Source organism: Mesocricetus auratus, unplaced genomic scaffold (genome assembly GCF_017639785.1).
Source record: "Mesocricetus auratus isolate SY011 unplaced genomic scaffold, BCM_Maur_2.0 Super-Scaffold_100025, whole genome shotgun sequence".
Taxonomy (NCBI): Eukaryota; Metazoa; Chordata; class Mammalia; order Rodentia; family Cricetidae; genus Mesocricetus; species Mesocricetus auratus.
Window position 1 is genome coordinate 3,031,574 of NW_024429206.1, and position 15,927 is coordinate 3,047,500.

The window sequence follows — 15,927 nt, forward strand, 5'->3', positions numbered from 1 at the left end:
CTCATGGAGACGAGACTCAGCCCTGTGGTGAAGGGAGATGTGGGGTAAGGAGACAGCTTAGTTGGTAGAGTGCTTGGGATAAGGCTTGGGGACCTGAGTTTGTCCTCAGCACCCATGTCAAAGCCAGATATGGTAGCATGTATCTGTAACCACAGCACTTGGGAGGTAGAGACAGGAGGGCCTTGGGTGGTCAGTCTGGACAGCTGAACAGTGAGATTCTGTCTCAAAACTAAGAATAGCCAAGGAAGATACCTTTATGGATCTGGCCTCCACAACACACACACACACACACACACACACACACACACACACACACACCTTAAATGACCCTTCCACGGGACTAAAGCTTTTAACCATATAGCCCTTTGTAAGCTCCTGCCCTTCGGCAGACCCAAGATGCTGGCCTCTCTGTGCCTGCCAGTAGGGCTGGAGGTCATGTCCCTTGGGTTGGGGACCCCCTAGGGGTTTGACTGCAGGGCAGAAAGGTGGGAGTCAGCAGGGGTGCAGAGGGAGGGTGCTGCAGATAGAGTGTGGGTGTGGTGGGGACAGGGCTTTGTGCGGGGACTGTACCCAGCAGGAGAGAGACAGATGGTGCCAGAGGCCAAGCGACAAGTGTGGCCGGGAGGTTGTGTAAAGTCAGGGCTCGGTCCTGGAGACCGGAGAGCTGTGGAAGGTTTAAGCGGGAGGGAGGTCTGTTTAGGCCTGTGGGTAGTAGATACAGAGAGAAAAAACTGGCTGGTGTGGCCAGGCTCAAGGAAACGAAGTGTTCCAGCCCTGAGACCCAGCAGCTCTGCCCCATCCAAGGGCAGAAGTCACAGAAGACAGCACCCTCCCTGTACTCCTCCTGGGTCCAAATAAAGGAAATTCAGAATTCCCTCTGTGGGAATTGGGCGAGGTGAATGTGGGGGGCGGCATTAGTTGTTGTTCAGGCCCACACTCCCTCTTACATAAGCCATGAGTTAAAAATACCCGCTCCACCTCACGCTGGCCGTAGGGAGCCCCCACAGAGAGGAAAGCACTGCTGTTCTAGATCTGGCGCCCCCAAATCCCGAGCTACTAAGTAGCAAGTGCAGGCCCTGGGCCTTTTGGAGGCTTGGATATCTTGTGGACCTGCCCAGAGGTAGGTTCACCCGCCACCCCTGTGTCTACCCTCAATCTAGGCACCAGCTGAACCCTAGCCATGTCCCCCACCTTGGCCGTCCCTCTGGTGGGCAGTAAACAGAAGGCCATGTCAGAACGTCTAACCTAGGACTCAAGGTAGAGTGGGTCTGGAGAGCCACTGAGGCAGGAGCATGGCTGTCCAACAAGGTCGCTAGTGCCTGAGCTCGGCCCCCGTGTTGGATCCTGGCTAGGATTTCAGTACAGAGTAGGGTGCAGCCAGGATTTCTATGATGACCTAGAAGAAGAATGGAAGGATAGAGGAGAAATCCCAGGAAGCAAAGGGGAGATGAGAGAAGGGGGAGGAAGGAAGAGGAAAGAAGGGAGGAGGAGGGAGGGAGGAAGGGGGGAAGAAGACAGGCAGCCAGCAGCCAGTTTGCTCCAGTAGCCAGTCAAGGCAAGTCAGGCCCTTCACATCCCTGGTTTCTCTGGTCCCTTTGCGTGGCTGCTCCCCATCTCCTAGACTCCAGGGCCTGAAAGCCGGAGGGGTGAGACACACGCAGATACCCCAGTGTGCAAGCACGGTCGGCCATTGCTGTTGGGCCCCCAGGAGAAGCAAGGAGACATTGGCATTCACCTCCTTGCCTCACCGCACGCCTTCCTCTTGCACTTCTGCGGCTGATGTCTCGCTGGCTGTCCTGCTGTGGCCTGAAGCCCGGCAGACAGAAGCCCACGTGGGTCTTTGTGGCTGCAGTGAGTGTGTCGGACTGGCATTGACCTCAATACCATGAGGCAAAGCCGTCAGCAACGATAACCTGGTGCAGGGTCTGTGGTCATCGAGGATTGATTAGCCTTGAGAGGAAGGACCTTGAGAGGGCTTGCAGGGGCCACCTAGAGCCAGCTTTGACCCCAGCTATGGATGTGGGGAATCTGTCTTCTCTCCTAGGTGAAGTTCAAACTCTCCTGGCCTTTCTTGGCCAGTCAGCTATGGGCCCTCACTTCTGGGGTGCCACTGCCAGTGAGGTCCATGCAGGGTGTGTTTAATAGACGATGGTACCCCTCCGCTCTGGGCACCGACCCTTACCTATGTGCACGAGGTCTTCCCTGCTGCTCCACAGTTCCTTAGCTGCTGTGAGCCTGACTCACCCAGGATGGCACTTCCAATAACAATGGAGGAGCAGGTACTACAGACAGGCCAGCAGCCTAGGTGTGGGGGTTCGCTCACCTATCAGGAACTGCAGGCTAGGAAGAGAGAGCCAACCTGTGGCATCTGTCAGCACTGGGTACCCAGAGATTCCAGGTGTTCCTCAGCCCCAGGGGCTTGGTGAGAGGACAGTGTTATCTCTGCATTGCTGACACGGAGGCTAGGTATGCTCACCACCTGAGGCTTGGGGACTCAGCGTCTTCTCGGCTGGGACAGGCTGGGACTTGCAGCTTCTGTGAGATAGATTTGTCATCTGCGAGTTGACAGCCTGAGGGGCCACCATCCTAGGGCATGATGGGTTCCCCATACTACAATGACTACAGGTTATGACACAAGCGTGCTTGCACAGCCAAGAGCTGAAGAAAAACGTTCTCTCCTGAAGGGACTGCGTGTGGACACTAGGCTGGGGTTGATGGTCTCGTGAGGTCCTGCTGAGGCTGGGGAATCCTCTACCCATCATGTGTGGTATCAGGCTAGCCCCTAGCTCACCCTCTCTGGGTCACAGGTGCTTCTGCCAAAATGGAGGAAGGGCAGTGTTTTGTTGACTCGTGGGGTTGGGGGGATGGAATTAGACAATACTGGACTCTACCCCAGGTACAGCAACTGCCTGACTCTGAGATCCAGATATAGCTTAGGAAGTGTCAGCCTGGGAATGGGAGCAGAGAATGACTGGCCAGAAGCAGAAGGCGGCCAGGGAATGGATTTACCTGAGGCCCGATAGTCGTACACACTTAAGAAATACCCCTCTCGTGTTCCCTTCCTGGGGCCTGCAGTCGGACCTGGACCTGGGTCTCTTCTGCCCTGAGCCCCAGCTGGCTCCTCTCTGCTTTGAGACACGCCTCTGTCTCTCTCTGCGTGTAAGGGAGGCAAGCATGGCTGCATGAGTCTCTTGCGAGGACGGCCCGCCCCTCGTGAGATATTGCACCCCGGAATAATGTGACACGGGGCAGGAAGCGGGGATTCTGCTGCGAGCGAGGCATGTGTGGGCTCCCACAGAGCAAGGACTGCATTGCTACAGGCTGCGGCCTGCCTGTGCTCAGGGAGCCGGGTCTCTGTCTCTGTCCTCCTGAGGTGCACTGGGGTGGGGTCCACTGGTGAAAACCAAGCTGATCTGAGCTTGAAATCTTAGTTTCCTTTACAAGAGGAGCGAAGACTCCCTGCGGTGCATAGGAAGGAGACCACCTGCCCAAGATGTAAGAGATGAGGGTCTTCACAGGTTTCTGGGTGTCTCTCCTTCTGACCTCTCCAGGGTCATGCCTGGCAGCCCTACTGGGGGCCTCTGTATACCAGGCCATTGCACGGCCCCAAGAGAGACTCAGAAGAGCTGTGTCACTCGGCAGTGGGACTGTAACTCCTGAGCTACCCTGATTGGTCACAGAGTGGTGCTGCCTGGTGTCACTCAGAAGGATCCACAGGCCACCTCGCCAGGATATAATAGTCCCAGATAAGTGCTTGTTGATGGAGTGGGTGAGGGCAGAAGCCAAGGCAGGTTGCTCTCCCCACCCTGCAGGTCCCGAAGCCCTGGAGTGGAGCCCTAAGTCATAGAGTGGAGCCATAAGTCACAGAGCCTTGCCTTGCCCAGGGGGCGGGGCTTAGCACTCTGTTAGGGCCAGGCTCTGGCCGAGGATGCTTCTTAATGCTAGGTACTGGGTGGGGAGGGTGGGCAACTTCTGCTGTAATGATGGGGGTCATGGATCCCCTATCTGGGCGTGCCTCCTTAGTGCCCCCTCCCCAGTTTCATCTTTCTGCTTGTCTACCAAATTCACCATTCGCCCGTACTCAAACCTCACTTTCTGCTGAGCCTTCCTGTTGGTGTAGCCTCAGGTAGGATGCCCGACCCTCTGAAAAGGGAGAATCGGGAAGTCATCATTCAAACATAGGAGGGCGGGGCCCAGGTTTGCTCTCTGCAGTGTGCTCTGAAAACTGATCTGTCCCCTCTCTACCTCAAGCAGAGGAGGAGGGCACATGTACCTTGTCTCAACTCCTTCCAACATGTTAGTGGTTGTTCAGTGCCTTTTCCTTTGGGCATATCTGCCACAGAGACGACTGTGAGGTGTGGTAGCTCTGGTTCTGTGTAATCAGCTGTGTGAGTTGGGGGTTGAGGTGGCTTCCTGGGAAGGTGTGGCGGAAGCATAGACCACCCACCCACTGGCCTTTCCACAGAGATGGTTGATACGGTCTGGGAGCTCAACTCTGTCTTCTACCTTGAGCTCTTCATGGCACTTTACAGTTTAAAGAAACACGTGAATATGGTTAATAGCCTTGGTAACTGGTGCATATGGGTCGTTCCGTTTTCAGAGGACAGGACTCGGGTTCCTTTGTGGTTCTTTTGCGGGGTCTCAGTTAGGTTTCCTGTATGTCTCCAGGCAGGTTTCTGTGCCTCTCTGGGCTACAGATGTCTGTCTTTAAAGTGCAGGGCTGGGAGGGTAAAGGATGTAATAGGTGCCATAGGCTCGCCCTTGCCAGCCCACCCCAAGCCACCTCCCTGTGGCCTAAGAAGGGCAGAAGAAGACTCTGGATAGGAGAAAGTTATTGGGATGTGACTATAGAACACCCTGACCTTTGCCTGCCATGAGTGGGGTCACGCTGGCTCCTACTGGCTCCTTCTCCATCCTGCCAATAGAATTCTCTATGTCCCCTGAGGCAGGCCATTCCCCTTTCTAGACCTCAGTTTTCTTAGCTGTAAAGTGGGATGACCACCCTTAGCTCTAGGGTGTGCTATGAAGTTTGTCTATTTAAGGAAGTTCTGAGTGTAGAGCAGGCTCACAGCAGGTGTCTATCCAGAGGACTCGGCAGTCTCCCCCAGTCTTTTAGGATGTATGGAAGTCCTGTGCACCGCCGGATGTGCCTTCAGCTCTCCCGTGTGTGACGGTCTTTGCACACACTGACTGATGTCATTTCATCCTATCTCCTGCTTCTCGGGGAGCAGCAGACCTACAGGGGGTGTGGGTATGGTGTGCTGGGCTTTTCTTATGTAGTCCTCATAACCAAGCCTCTGAGACCATCTCCAGCCATGAAAGAGCGCCAGATGCTACCGCCATCACCTCTCTGCTGCCACCCTGCAGGGTCTCCCGCCCTCCCATCACTCCCCCCTCATCACCCTGCAGGGTCTCCCGCCCTCCCATCACTCCCCCCTCATCACCCTGCAGGGTCTCCCGCCCTCCCATCACTCCCCCCTCATCACCCTGCAGGGTCTCCCGCCCTCCCATCACTCCCCCCCCCATCACCCTGCAGGGTCTCCCACCCTCCCATTAACCCCCCCACCATCACCCTGCAAGGTTTCCCACCAGCCACTAACCTGTGTCTTCTTTCTCCACAGCCCATGACCTCCCCACCAACAAGGCCTCAGCCACCCAGCCCGGCAGCCACCTGCAGTGCCTGACTGTCCACTGCACAGATGGTGACCCCAAGGCCCGCGCCTCTGTACCCACCTGGCGGTCTCTGCACTCCGACATCTCCAACCGATTTGGGACATTTGTGGCCGCCCTGACTTGAGCCCATGGGAGCCCCTGCCCTACCTACCATGAGGGCCTTTGTGGTTGAGCAGACTAATATTTTTGTCTAGGTTGGTACCTGCTTAGTGGCACTCGGAACGGAAAGGGTTCATTGCAAGGGACTGGGGAAAGGTGATTAAAAAAAGAACCTCAAAATAATTATTTTAAAGAAGCTGTGTGCCACATTGCGACACCAGCGTCAGTCCTCAGCCAACAGTAAACGCTGGCTCAAGCCGTTTTCCTGCTAGAGAACCCCCCTGTTTTCTGTACTCAGAGAGTGTTCTAGAAGACCCTTGCCTTGTTTAAGCCCAGGCGGGGTGCACCTGTCACCCCCTTTTCTTTCTTATTCTCTTTGATCTTCTCCCCCTCCCCTTTCTCTTTCCCATTTGCTTCGTTCATCACTTACCAAGATGGAGGTCTTGGAGAGCAGTGTTCTGGAATATTCCCTGGTGGGAGCTGCAGGGTCATCGCAGCGTTAGCTACTCTCATTGTCACCAGTTAGGAGACAAGACAACGGGCAGCTAGAGGAACAGTCAGGGACTGGGTTTTCTCTGTTCCCTGAGAACTTGGAGAGGTATTTTCCTCACTGGCCCTTAGCCTTCAGCTAGCTTCCGTTCCTACCACTGGGAACTGTCCATCTCGTCCCAACTGGGTTGCATGCTGGATGCTGGGATGCTGTGTCCAGCCACTTGGAGGATGCCTGCCAGAGCCAAGAACTCCCTTCTCCTTTACTGACTTCACCATTGCACACCCTGCCTTTCTCTGTGCTGAGCAGGGTGGACTTGTGACCCTCAAAGGGGACAGGGGAGGTGTAGTCAGCTGTCCTAGTGACTTCTTGGCCCTGCTCTCCCAAGTGGTAGCCAGGGTACCTCAGCTCTCCCACTTCTTCCTGGCCTACTCTAAGGGACTCCATCCTGGGAGGAGGGATAAGGTAACCAGACTCAGGCTGAGACAGTCTCTTGGATCCTGCAGTTCCCTCACAGGGTTAGGAGAGAAGGAGAATAAAATGAACGTCTTCATGATGTCCGTTGCTGGGCCTCGTGTTCCCTTCATGGGATATCTCCTGGCATTTTTATTTCATTTCATTTTGATTTAAAAGCAGAGCCCTGTTCAATATGTCCCCTGGGAGAGGCCCTCCCCACCCCCACCCCCAAGCAGAGAGGAGCAGAGATTTCAGTGCTGGCTAGACAACACCATGGGTGTGGTCTACAACCTACCGACTTATGTGACCCACTGCTGTGGGGCTGTCTGTTCCTGGGAGGGGCAAGCCAGAGCCAACCCTGTTTCAGCTCAGTTTTTATTGTCAGCATGTCTTCCCAATTGCCCCTTTCTGAGCCCCTACCCCAACTTGACAGACCCCCTTCCTCTTCTTAGCAAGAGGCCCGAAGGCTTGGGGCCCTCCAGACACCCGTATTGTTCGTGTCAGGGGACTTTCAACCGTGGGAGCCACTTGCCAAAAGCTGGCTCTCTACCTCGTATCGCCCCCCCTTGGCTGAGGTCTGAACCCCCAGGGTCTGCACTTGTTGCCTGGGCAATGTGATGGGGTTCTGAGGGCAGGCAGAAACAGGTGACAGGGGCTGGTGAGCAGGAAGGGCCCCCCACCCCATCCCCGTTCCCTTCTGGGTTGCGTGCTGGATGCTGGGATGGGGATGGCTTTCCCATTCCAAGGGTCACAGGAGCGTCCTCCAGGCTTTGGTCCAGACTCTACGCTCACCCTCAGAGTTTGCGATGTCTAGATGTCTGAGAGAGCCAGCCCCTTCATGTCCCACACAAGAATGACTTCTCCTTCACTGCTTAAGGCTGGGGAACGAGAGTGTCCTAGAATCCATCAGCAAGTCCACATACAGCCACCAGCGTGTGGCTCAGGCCACTTCCAACATCCCCCGCCCCCCCCCACACCAAGTGTCCAATGTTATCATGTTCTCACTCCCCACCGCCCCAGGGTGAAACAGCTTTTTAAGATAGCCTTAAGCAAAAGGATGTCATGTCATTAAATTTGGTTCAGTGGGAAGAGTAAAAGTGAAGAGAAACCACGCCCGAAGCGCGAGAGCCCGGGAACAGTGTAATCAGTATGCAGCCAACTCCAGTAGAGAGAAGAAAATCGCTATTGCACATGTAAAATATGAACCCTTAACCCTGCGGTGCAGTGCGCGAGCCTGTAAGCTTTTTTGACTCTTAAAGAAAACCATTTCTGAAATGCTTGGTTGGAAGACAGTGACAATAGCTCATGAAACTGAGTGGTATTTTTCTTTCTTTTTTTAAAAAAATATGTAAAGTTGAGTCTTCCGTATTCACGCATACTGTATATACGTGTATATGTTTTGCTGAACGGCTTAAAGAACAATAAATACAACGTTAATGGTGTCTGGGTGTGTTTGTGGGAGGGGCTTGTTTCTTTCCAGGGGATCCTTACTTTCTTCTGCACATGTGTTTGGTGTGCCTGCGTGTTCACTGTGTGTGCATGCACTTGGGGAGCCTGAAGTTGACATCAGGTGTCCTTTGTCACTCGTAAGAACCCAGCTGGCACCGCTTTGGCTAGTACGGCTATCCAGGTTGCTGAGGATTCCCATCTCTGTCTCCTAAGGGTGGGGGTTGCAGGTGGCCACCACACCTGCCTGGCTCACATGTCAGTTACCCAAACGGCACTCACCCTTGTGCAGCAAGTCCTTCATTCACTCAGCTGTCTCTCCAGCCCACATGGCTTTTAGTGTTTCATGGAACACTGGACTGAAGGTTCAGGTGCCGTCCAGAGTGGGTGTGTGCCTGTGTACACTGTGCAAATGCATGCATACATACGCATATGTGTGTGTGCATGTGTGTGTTCTGAGTCAGGTTACCCCAGGGTCTCACAGCCTTGATGCTCATATACCCTTTGGGCCTGATCACTTTTTCTCTTACAGGGCAGGGCGGGTGCTCACACTTCAGATCCCAGCCTCCTACCCACTGAGTATCAGCAGAACTCCCTTTCCCCATAGCGACAACCAGAATGTCTCCAGTTTCACCTGGTGTGGAAGGACTGCCCCAGTCAGGAACTCCTGTGATGGGCCAGGGGTGTGGGAAGCCCTGGAGGATTGTGGGATGGTGACCCCTCTTAGATCCACCTGTGTAACTGCTGTGAGAATGTGGCTGCAGCCTTGGGCACCTCCCTGTTCTCATTTGAGAAACGGGCAGTGTGAGGGTCACCACAGTTTGAGTGACGCCGTGGGGAAGAAGGTTCCAGATGCACTGCTGCAGCTTTGGCATTACTTTGGGGAGAAATGCATGTCCATGTGGTAAGCCCATCCCTCTGTCTTTAGGACCTAGGATGGCCTCCATTTCCTTCTTTCCAAATGGAGAGAGGGAGGCTGTAGACATGCTCTATTCCTGTAGACAATGATGGCGGAGCTCTTTCTTAACACGTGCAGAGGCCTTGGGTTCCACATATCCCCATGTTCCAGGTGTACAGATAGCATCCAATGTGAAGGCCTCCCACCATCTTCTGTGGCTCAGAATTCCAGTTTCAGCTTCATGGTGCCACTGAGCTACCCTTCTCCCGTTTCAGGATATGTTCCTTGTAGTGTGGTCCATGAAATACGGCAGCAGAAACCTGGAAGGGCTTGTTAACTTCAGCTTGCTGGCCAGAGTCAAACCCTGACCTTGAACTCCATAAAGTCATGGTGGTGCTTGGGTTTCTCTCCTAGCCTGCCAGGGGCAGCAGTGACCTTGGAGCCCAGCGGCATGCTCCCCAACACCCGTGCCTCTACTGAGCTCCCCTCCCTGGAAGTTCATCCTATCTAGCTGATCCCCTGACAGGCATGGAACTGGCTAGCCAGGTCATCCATGTCTCTACGCCAGGAGCGAAGAATGCTGTTTCCCACTCGCTTGGAGGCTCGCCTGGTCCTCAAGCCTCGCTCTCCTCAGTGGTGCACTGTATGCAGAGCACTCACTGCTGACATGGGGGAGCACAGTCACATGCAGGTGGGGACAGATGGGAAACCCGAATCTCCTCACAAAGCCCACCACCAGCACAAGGAAATCAGCTTTGTATTTGAACTCAGCTGGTATATTTCTCCTGCTGTGGCCAGGTAACCATCAAATACCCACAGGCCAGAAGTGGAGTCCTGGGAGGTATGCCCCAGACCACCGTTGTCTCCTCAATTTCTGAGGTCACCAGTGCCAGATGGGACCAAGGGCTCAGCTTACAAAGCAGCTTTGGATCCTGTTGCAACAGACACCATGGCCTCCCTGTCCTTAAATTATCCAGGTCTAGGAAGGGAACAAATGTCAGTTTAAAGTGAGGAGTGTCGTCACTATAGTGACATAACATAAGGGTCTTGAGGAGGATTTCCTTCGGCAGGGCATGTCCAGATAGTGTTTTGAAGAATGAGTAAGAGTCGATCCTACTTCTCTCACCATATAAATTGACTTCGATTATTCAGGGTTTTTTGTTTTTGTTTTTGAGTTTCTGTAGTCATGTTTATCAAGGTCACAGTGCTTTCTCCTCGGTGCGGTCACTTGAGGACAGACCATTGGTCTTTAGATCCTTTGGCTTTTTTTAAAGCATCTCTTCCACAGTGACACCATTTTATGATTATGGCCAGGACCTGGGGAGGGCACGAGTGTGGAGTGTGTTTGTGCTGGGTGGGGCTGAGTCATCCTGCAAATGGCCCAGACACACGCACAAGACAGGGGGACATGCTAGCCCTGGGTAGTGCCAGTAGTTCTAGGGATGAGGGACAGATAGTGGCCAGGGACCCTGCCCCACTCCAGTCAGGACTTGAGGTGAATCTCTGTAGCAGCAGAGGAGTGAGAGAGGCAGGTGGGGTGCAGAGTCCAGGACAGGTTCGTGAGTCACAGCCCAGGGCCCACCCTTCCTGCTTCAGTTTGCTTATAAGTTATGTGGGGAGGAGTGACTCTGCCCTGGGTAGTTTGTATTGTCAACTGGAATCACCCGGGAAGAGGAAAGCTCAACTGAAGAATTGCTTCCATCACACTGGCATGTGGGCAAGCCTGTGGGGCATTTTCCGGACTGATGGTTGATGAGGGATGGCCCAGCCCACTGTGGGTGGTGTCACCCTAGGCAAGTGGGTCTAAGACATACAAGGAAGGAGATTGAGCCAATGAGAGAGCTGGGCATTAGCCAGTAAGCAGCCTTCTTCCAGGAACTAACCAGTAAGCAGCCTTCTTCTGCGCACTAGTTAGTAAGCAGCCTTCTTCGTGGTTCCTGCTTTGAGTTCTTGTTCTGACTTCCCTCAAAGATGGTGTGATGATCTAAACGGTAATGGCTCCCATTATCTGTTTGAATACTTGGTCCCAGGTTGGTGGAATTGTCTGGGAAGGATTAGAGGGTGTGGCCTTGTTGGAGGAGGTGTATTGCTGGGAATGGGGAAGGTGGTACCCATTCCTGGAAAGGCCAGCCAAATGGATGCCCTCTGCTCAGCTGCTCTGTCTCTGTCTCTGTCTCTGTCTCTGTCTCTGTCTCTCTCTCTCTCTCTGTCATGGTGTTTTTATCCAGGAAATAGGAAAGTAACTGAAACAGATGGTCTGTGACTGGGAGGTGTAAGCCAAACCCTTTCCTGCCCTAAGTTGCTTTTGGTTAGAATGTCTTATCACACTCTAAGGAATGAGGACGAAAAGCTGACTGCCTTCAGGGAAGACATGTCTCAGGGTCACAGGAAATGCCCAGCCTGAGGACCACCAGGACTCACAAGTTCCCGGAAGTCCCTGCCCTATGCTGAGACTGGGGCAGGATGGAGCAGCGCAGGTGGCTGTCCGTGTGTCCTGTGTCTCTATGCATCTACGCACCCATACTTGTGCTGGCTCTGTCCGTGTGTCCTGTGTCTCTATGCATCTATGCACCCATACTTGTGCTGGCTCTGTCCGTGTGTCCTGTGTCTCTATGCATCTATGCACCCATACTTGTGCTGGCTCTGTCCGTGTGTCCTGTGTACAGCCATGTCTTCGTGTCCACCGTTGTGCTGGCTCTGGATACTGAGATGCCCGTGTTCAAGCCCAGATCTGTAGTAAGTTTAAAACGTGCTTAGCTTTCAAAGCCAGACCAGGAAGAAGAAAGGGTATTAAGTATCTTACTAAATAAAATCGAGGTTTTTTTAAATTTAATAATGTTGAAACAATGATTTGAATATCCAATAAAATAACCTTACCTATTTTTCTAAATTAGAATGTGGTTGAATGGTTTTCTTTTACTGTGGTGTTTTTGCTTCCAATGGTTATAACAAAGTAGTCAAGCCCGGGAGTTTTCTAAAGCAAAGAGGTCTGGTGAGCTTATAGTTTTGGAGCCATCTGTTGCTGCAGTGCGGTCACAGTGCGGCCACTACAGACAGCGGTGGGGAGAGGAGGGTGGGCAGGAGGGAGGAGTGGGGAGGGGGAGAGGGAGGGAAGAAGAGAGGGAGGAAGGGAGGAGTGGGGAGCTAAAGGGAGGGAGAACAAGAGGGGCGGGACGAGACTGGACTTGTTTTGCTGTGGGAACAAACCTAGCTCCTGAAACCCAATCCAGTCGCTGGACAACCAACACAGGCTGAAGAGAGGGAAAGTCCATTCCTGGGACTGGCTTCCTCGGGACACTAAATACCTCTTAAAGGCCTCACCTGTGCACAGTGACACCCATTAGAGAGGGAAACAGGATGGTGTTTGGCTACATTGTATCCAGCACAGGCTCAGAACGACACCCGACACCCGCAGCTGAGCTTCTGGTCTCTCTTGGGCAACTCTCTTGGGCACTATCTTTGAAAAAACAGCTGGGTGGGTTTACCCAGTTACCTCTTGATCCATGTTTTCAATTTGTAGTCATCAGAAACAAATAATAGTACTTTTAACAATACTGTCACTTCTTAGTCACTGTTCCAGTGCTGTGAAGAGACTCCAGAACCCAGGCAGCTTATAAAAAAGAATGCATCTAATTGGGGACTTGCTTATAGTTTCAGAGGATGGGCCCATGATCATCATGGTGGGGAGCGTGGCAGGAGGCAGGCAGGCAGGCAGGGCGCTGGAGCAGTAGTTGAGAGCTTACATTCAGATCCACAGGCAGAAAGAGAGCAAGAGAGTGAGAGAGAGCAACAGAGAGGGAGGGGGAGGGAGAGGGAGGAAGAGAAAGAGAGAGAGAGAGGACATGCCTACGTTTTTGAAAGCTCAGAGCCCACTTGTAATAATGTAATAACACACCTCCTCCAACAAGGCCACACCTCCTAATCCTTCTCAAACAGTTTTACCAACTGGGGACCAAACATTTGAACACCGAGCCTACGGGAGCCATGCTCCTTCAAACCACTGCATCTCTCTGCCTGGACCGCATAGATTTGCAACCACAAAGTAATGCAAAGTGATTTAGCCCAACTTCAAAAGTCCCCAGAGTCTTTCACAGTCTCAACACTGTTCAGAAGGTCAAAGCCTCTTCTGAGACTCAAGGCAGCCTCTTAACTGTAACTCCCCACATGCAGACACACCAGGGCTGGGCTCCCACTACAGAAGAATGGAAGGATATCTGTGCAGGTAGTGTCTGCAGCCCCCCAAGATTGCCTGCACATGCCCTGCTTGGAAAGCCTGCTTCTGTCTTCGCAAGAGCCTTGTGCAGGGCCAGTCTGCTCCTGAACCCAGGTCTGTAGTGTCTCTGTGCAGAGCTGCTCCTGTCCCCAGTTCTGGGCTGAGGGAGGCACAGGCCTGCTGGCTGTGCAGGCTGCAGTCTCCTGGCTAAGTCTGTGCGCACAAGCAGCCATTGTCTAGTCCAGGAAATCGGTCCTCCCAACCGACAGGAAGGGGTGGGGGCGGATCTGCACGGGAATGTCTGCTTGAGAAGGAGAAATGATGTCACTTCAGCCGTAAAAAGGCTAATGCCCTGAAAGTACAGGCTCCCCTGTTCAGAAGGGACAGAAGAGTCTCTTCCAAGGAGCCTATCTGTCACATGGCCCTGGGCAATGGGTCCTGAAGGGTAGGTAGGGTACCTCCCCGCTGTGGGATGGACAAGAGGAATTTTGTGTGTAGCCTTGTATTTTTTTTGTGGTGCTGGGGATATAACCCAGGACCTGTGGGTGCCAGACAATTGCCCTTCCATGGGGCCACACCCCAGCCACTGCGATAATTTTAAATTCCCATGGGAGCCCCTGTCTGGTACCTCCTGTGCCTGTGCTAAGGTCTTTCACCTCATCTCCTTACTTGGCTTGTCTCTCTTATGTGAGCATGCTGGGCAGCTACACTGGCATACAGTAGTGGGTGTGTCTGCAAAAGGAAGTCCTAGGGTAGAGTGAGAAGGTAGAGGAGACCCAGAGGGAAGTCTCAGCACCACATGAAGATATGTGGGCTCCACCGTATGGGTGGCAGGAAGGCTGTGAGCAGGAACAATGGTCTGGAAGACAGAGGGAATAGAGGCAGATGCAGGAAAGAGTTCACCAGTGTCCCCAGTAAGCAATGTGACTGGCAGAACCGACTGGCAAAACAGTAACTTTGAGATGAAGCTACCAGTGCCAGCCTGCCAACTAGGCTTTGTGCATGCAATGGTGATAGTGGTGGTGGCGGTAGTAAAGATGATAGTGTTGGCAGCAGTGGCGGTGATGATGGTAGTGATGGTGATGGTGGTGATGGTGATGATAGTGGTGGTGATGGTGATGATAATGGTGTTGATGGTGATGATGGTGGTGATGATAGTGGTGTTTATGGTGATGGTGGTGACACTGATGGTGATTTGTGCTGGTGGTGGTAATGATGATAGTATTGGTGGTGTTGATGGCGATGGTGGTGATATTGATGGTGATGATGATGAGGAGGAGGAGGATTGTGATGGTGGTGGTGGTGGTGGTGGTGCTGGTTTATCTTAATCGTCAACCTGATTGCTCCAAGAAGCTTTGGAGAGTACCAAAGCATTCACCTCTGCACATGGCTGTGAGGGTGTGTCCAGAGAGGATTTACTGCTGGGGAAAGACCTTCCTTGACTGAAGGACTCAAAGGGAAAGGGGGAGGCAGCCCCCAGCACAGGCCACCTGCACCCCTGGCTTCACTCTCCTTCCTGGCTGCTGTGATGTAAGTGTCTCCTCCTCCATGTTCTCTACCACCACGGGCTGATCCCTCAGAAACTGAGCTAAGCAAACCCTTCCTCTCTGCACTTGTTTTGCTCTCAAGTAATTTGTCAGTGTTGGAACTGCACAGAGGCAGCAGTGGTGACAACATAGACACCAGCATCAGTCACTTCACACGGATACTCCGCACCCTCACCTGCCCCTGTTACTAGATCAATGCCATTTGCTATGCAAGTTTTCAGATATGGAAACTGAGGCATGCCATGCTCATCCACCAGCTAAAGCGGAGTAGAACTTGGCCTCAGGCTGATATGACAGAGGTTGTCCTCATGCCCATGCCACAAAGATGTTAGTGTGCAGCTTCACTCAGCCTTTGACCTGCCCTGATCACGTGGGCCAAGGCTCTGAGGGTGATGGTTACACTGTGTCCAGGTCCTGTCATCTGCAACTGCACCCTGGTCCAAGGAGGAATGGGCTTTCCCCAACCCACAGCTCTCAGTGCTGCGTCCTGGAATCCAAGTGTGGTATAATTAGGTGCCTGTGGATCCAGTTTCTCCCAGAACACACAGCCAACAGAGTCGGATAAAGTCTAGAGGCCTTGCAGGACTGAAAACTCAGGACTACCTTTTCCTGGATGGTTAGTGGCTCCCAGAATCAGCTGAATGACTGGTGGTGCTGGGATGTAGCCACTGGCCAGTAGCAGGAAACTGACACCATGGCCTTTCTGAGTTTGCACAGAACACGAGCTGGGGGAAGACATTGTAGGATTTGACCAGGCTGGGTGTAGACACTCTCAGGGGTCTAAGTTTTATATCACGTGAAAAGCAAAGCTGAATAATTTTTTTAAAATATGGACCAAGGAAGCAGCTCAGTTGGCAGGTACTTGCCCAGCTTGTATAAAGCCTGGATTGGATGCCCCAGCACTGAGCAAAACTGCCTGTGGTAACACACACACCTGTAATTCCAGCTCTAGGGAGGTGGAGGCAGGAGGAAGTTAGAGGCCAGCCTGGAATACATGAGAGTCTATCTCAAAACCAAACAAACGATCCAAACAAACAAACAACAAAACACCCCCCCCCAGCTAAGCCAAAAGACTAACCAAAGGAAGCCAGCAATGTAGGAGGGG

At 53.0% G+C, this 15,927-nt stretch overlaps 1 protein-coding gene across 1 annotated transcript in view; it reads left to right on the forward strand.

Moving 5' to 3' along the window:
* Positions 1-8,160, forward strand: part of Mn1 (MN1 proto-oncogene, transcriptional regulator) — a 40,748-nt gene extending 32,588 nt beyond the window's left edge. The window contains exon 2 of the mRNA XM_005078908.4: positions 5,622-8,160. Coding sequence (XP_005078965.1) covers positions 5,622-5,797 — 176 coding nt within the window. The 3' untranslated portion in view covers positions 5,798-8,160. The remainder of the gene's footprint in view (positions 1-5,621) is intronic.
* The last annotated feature ends 7,767 nt before the right edge of the window (positions 8,161-15,927 follow it).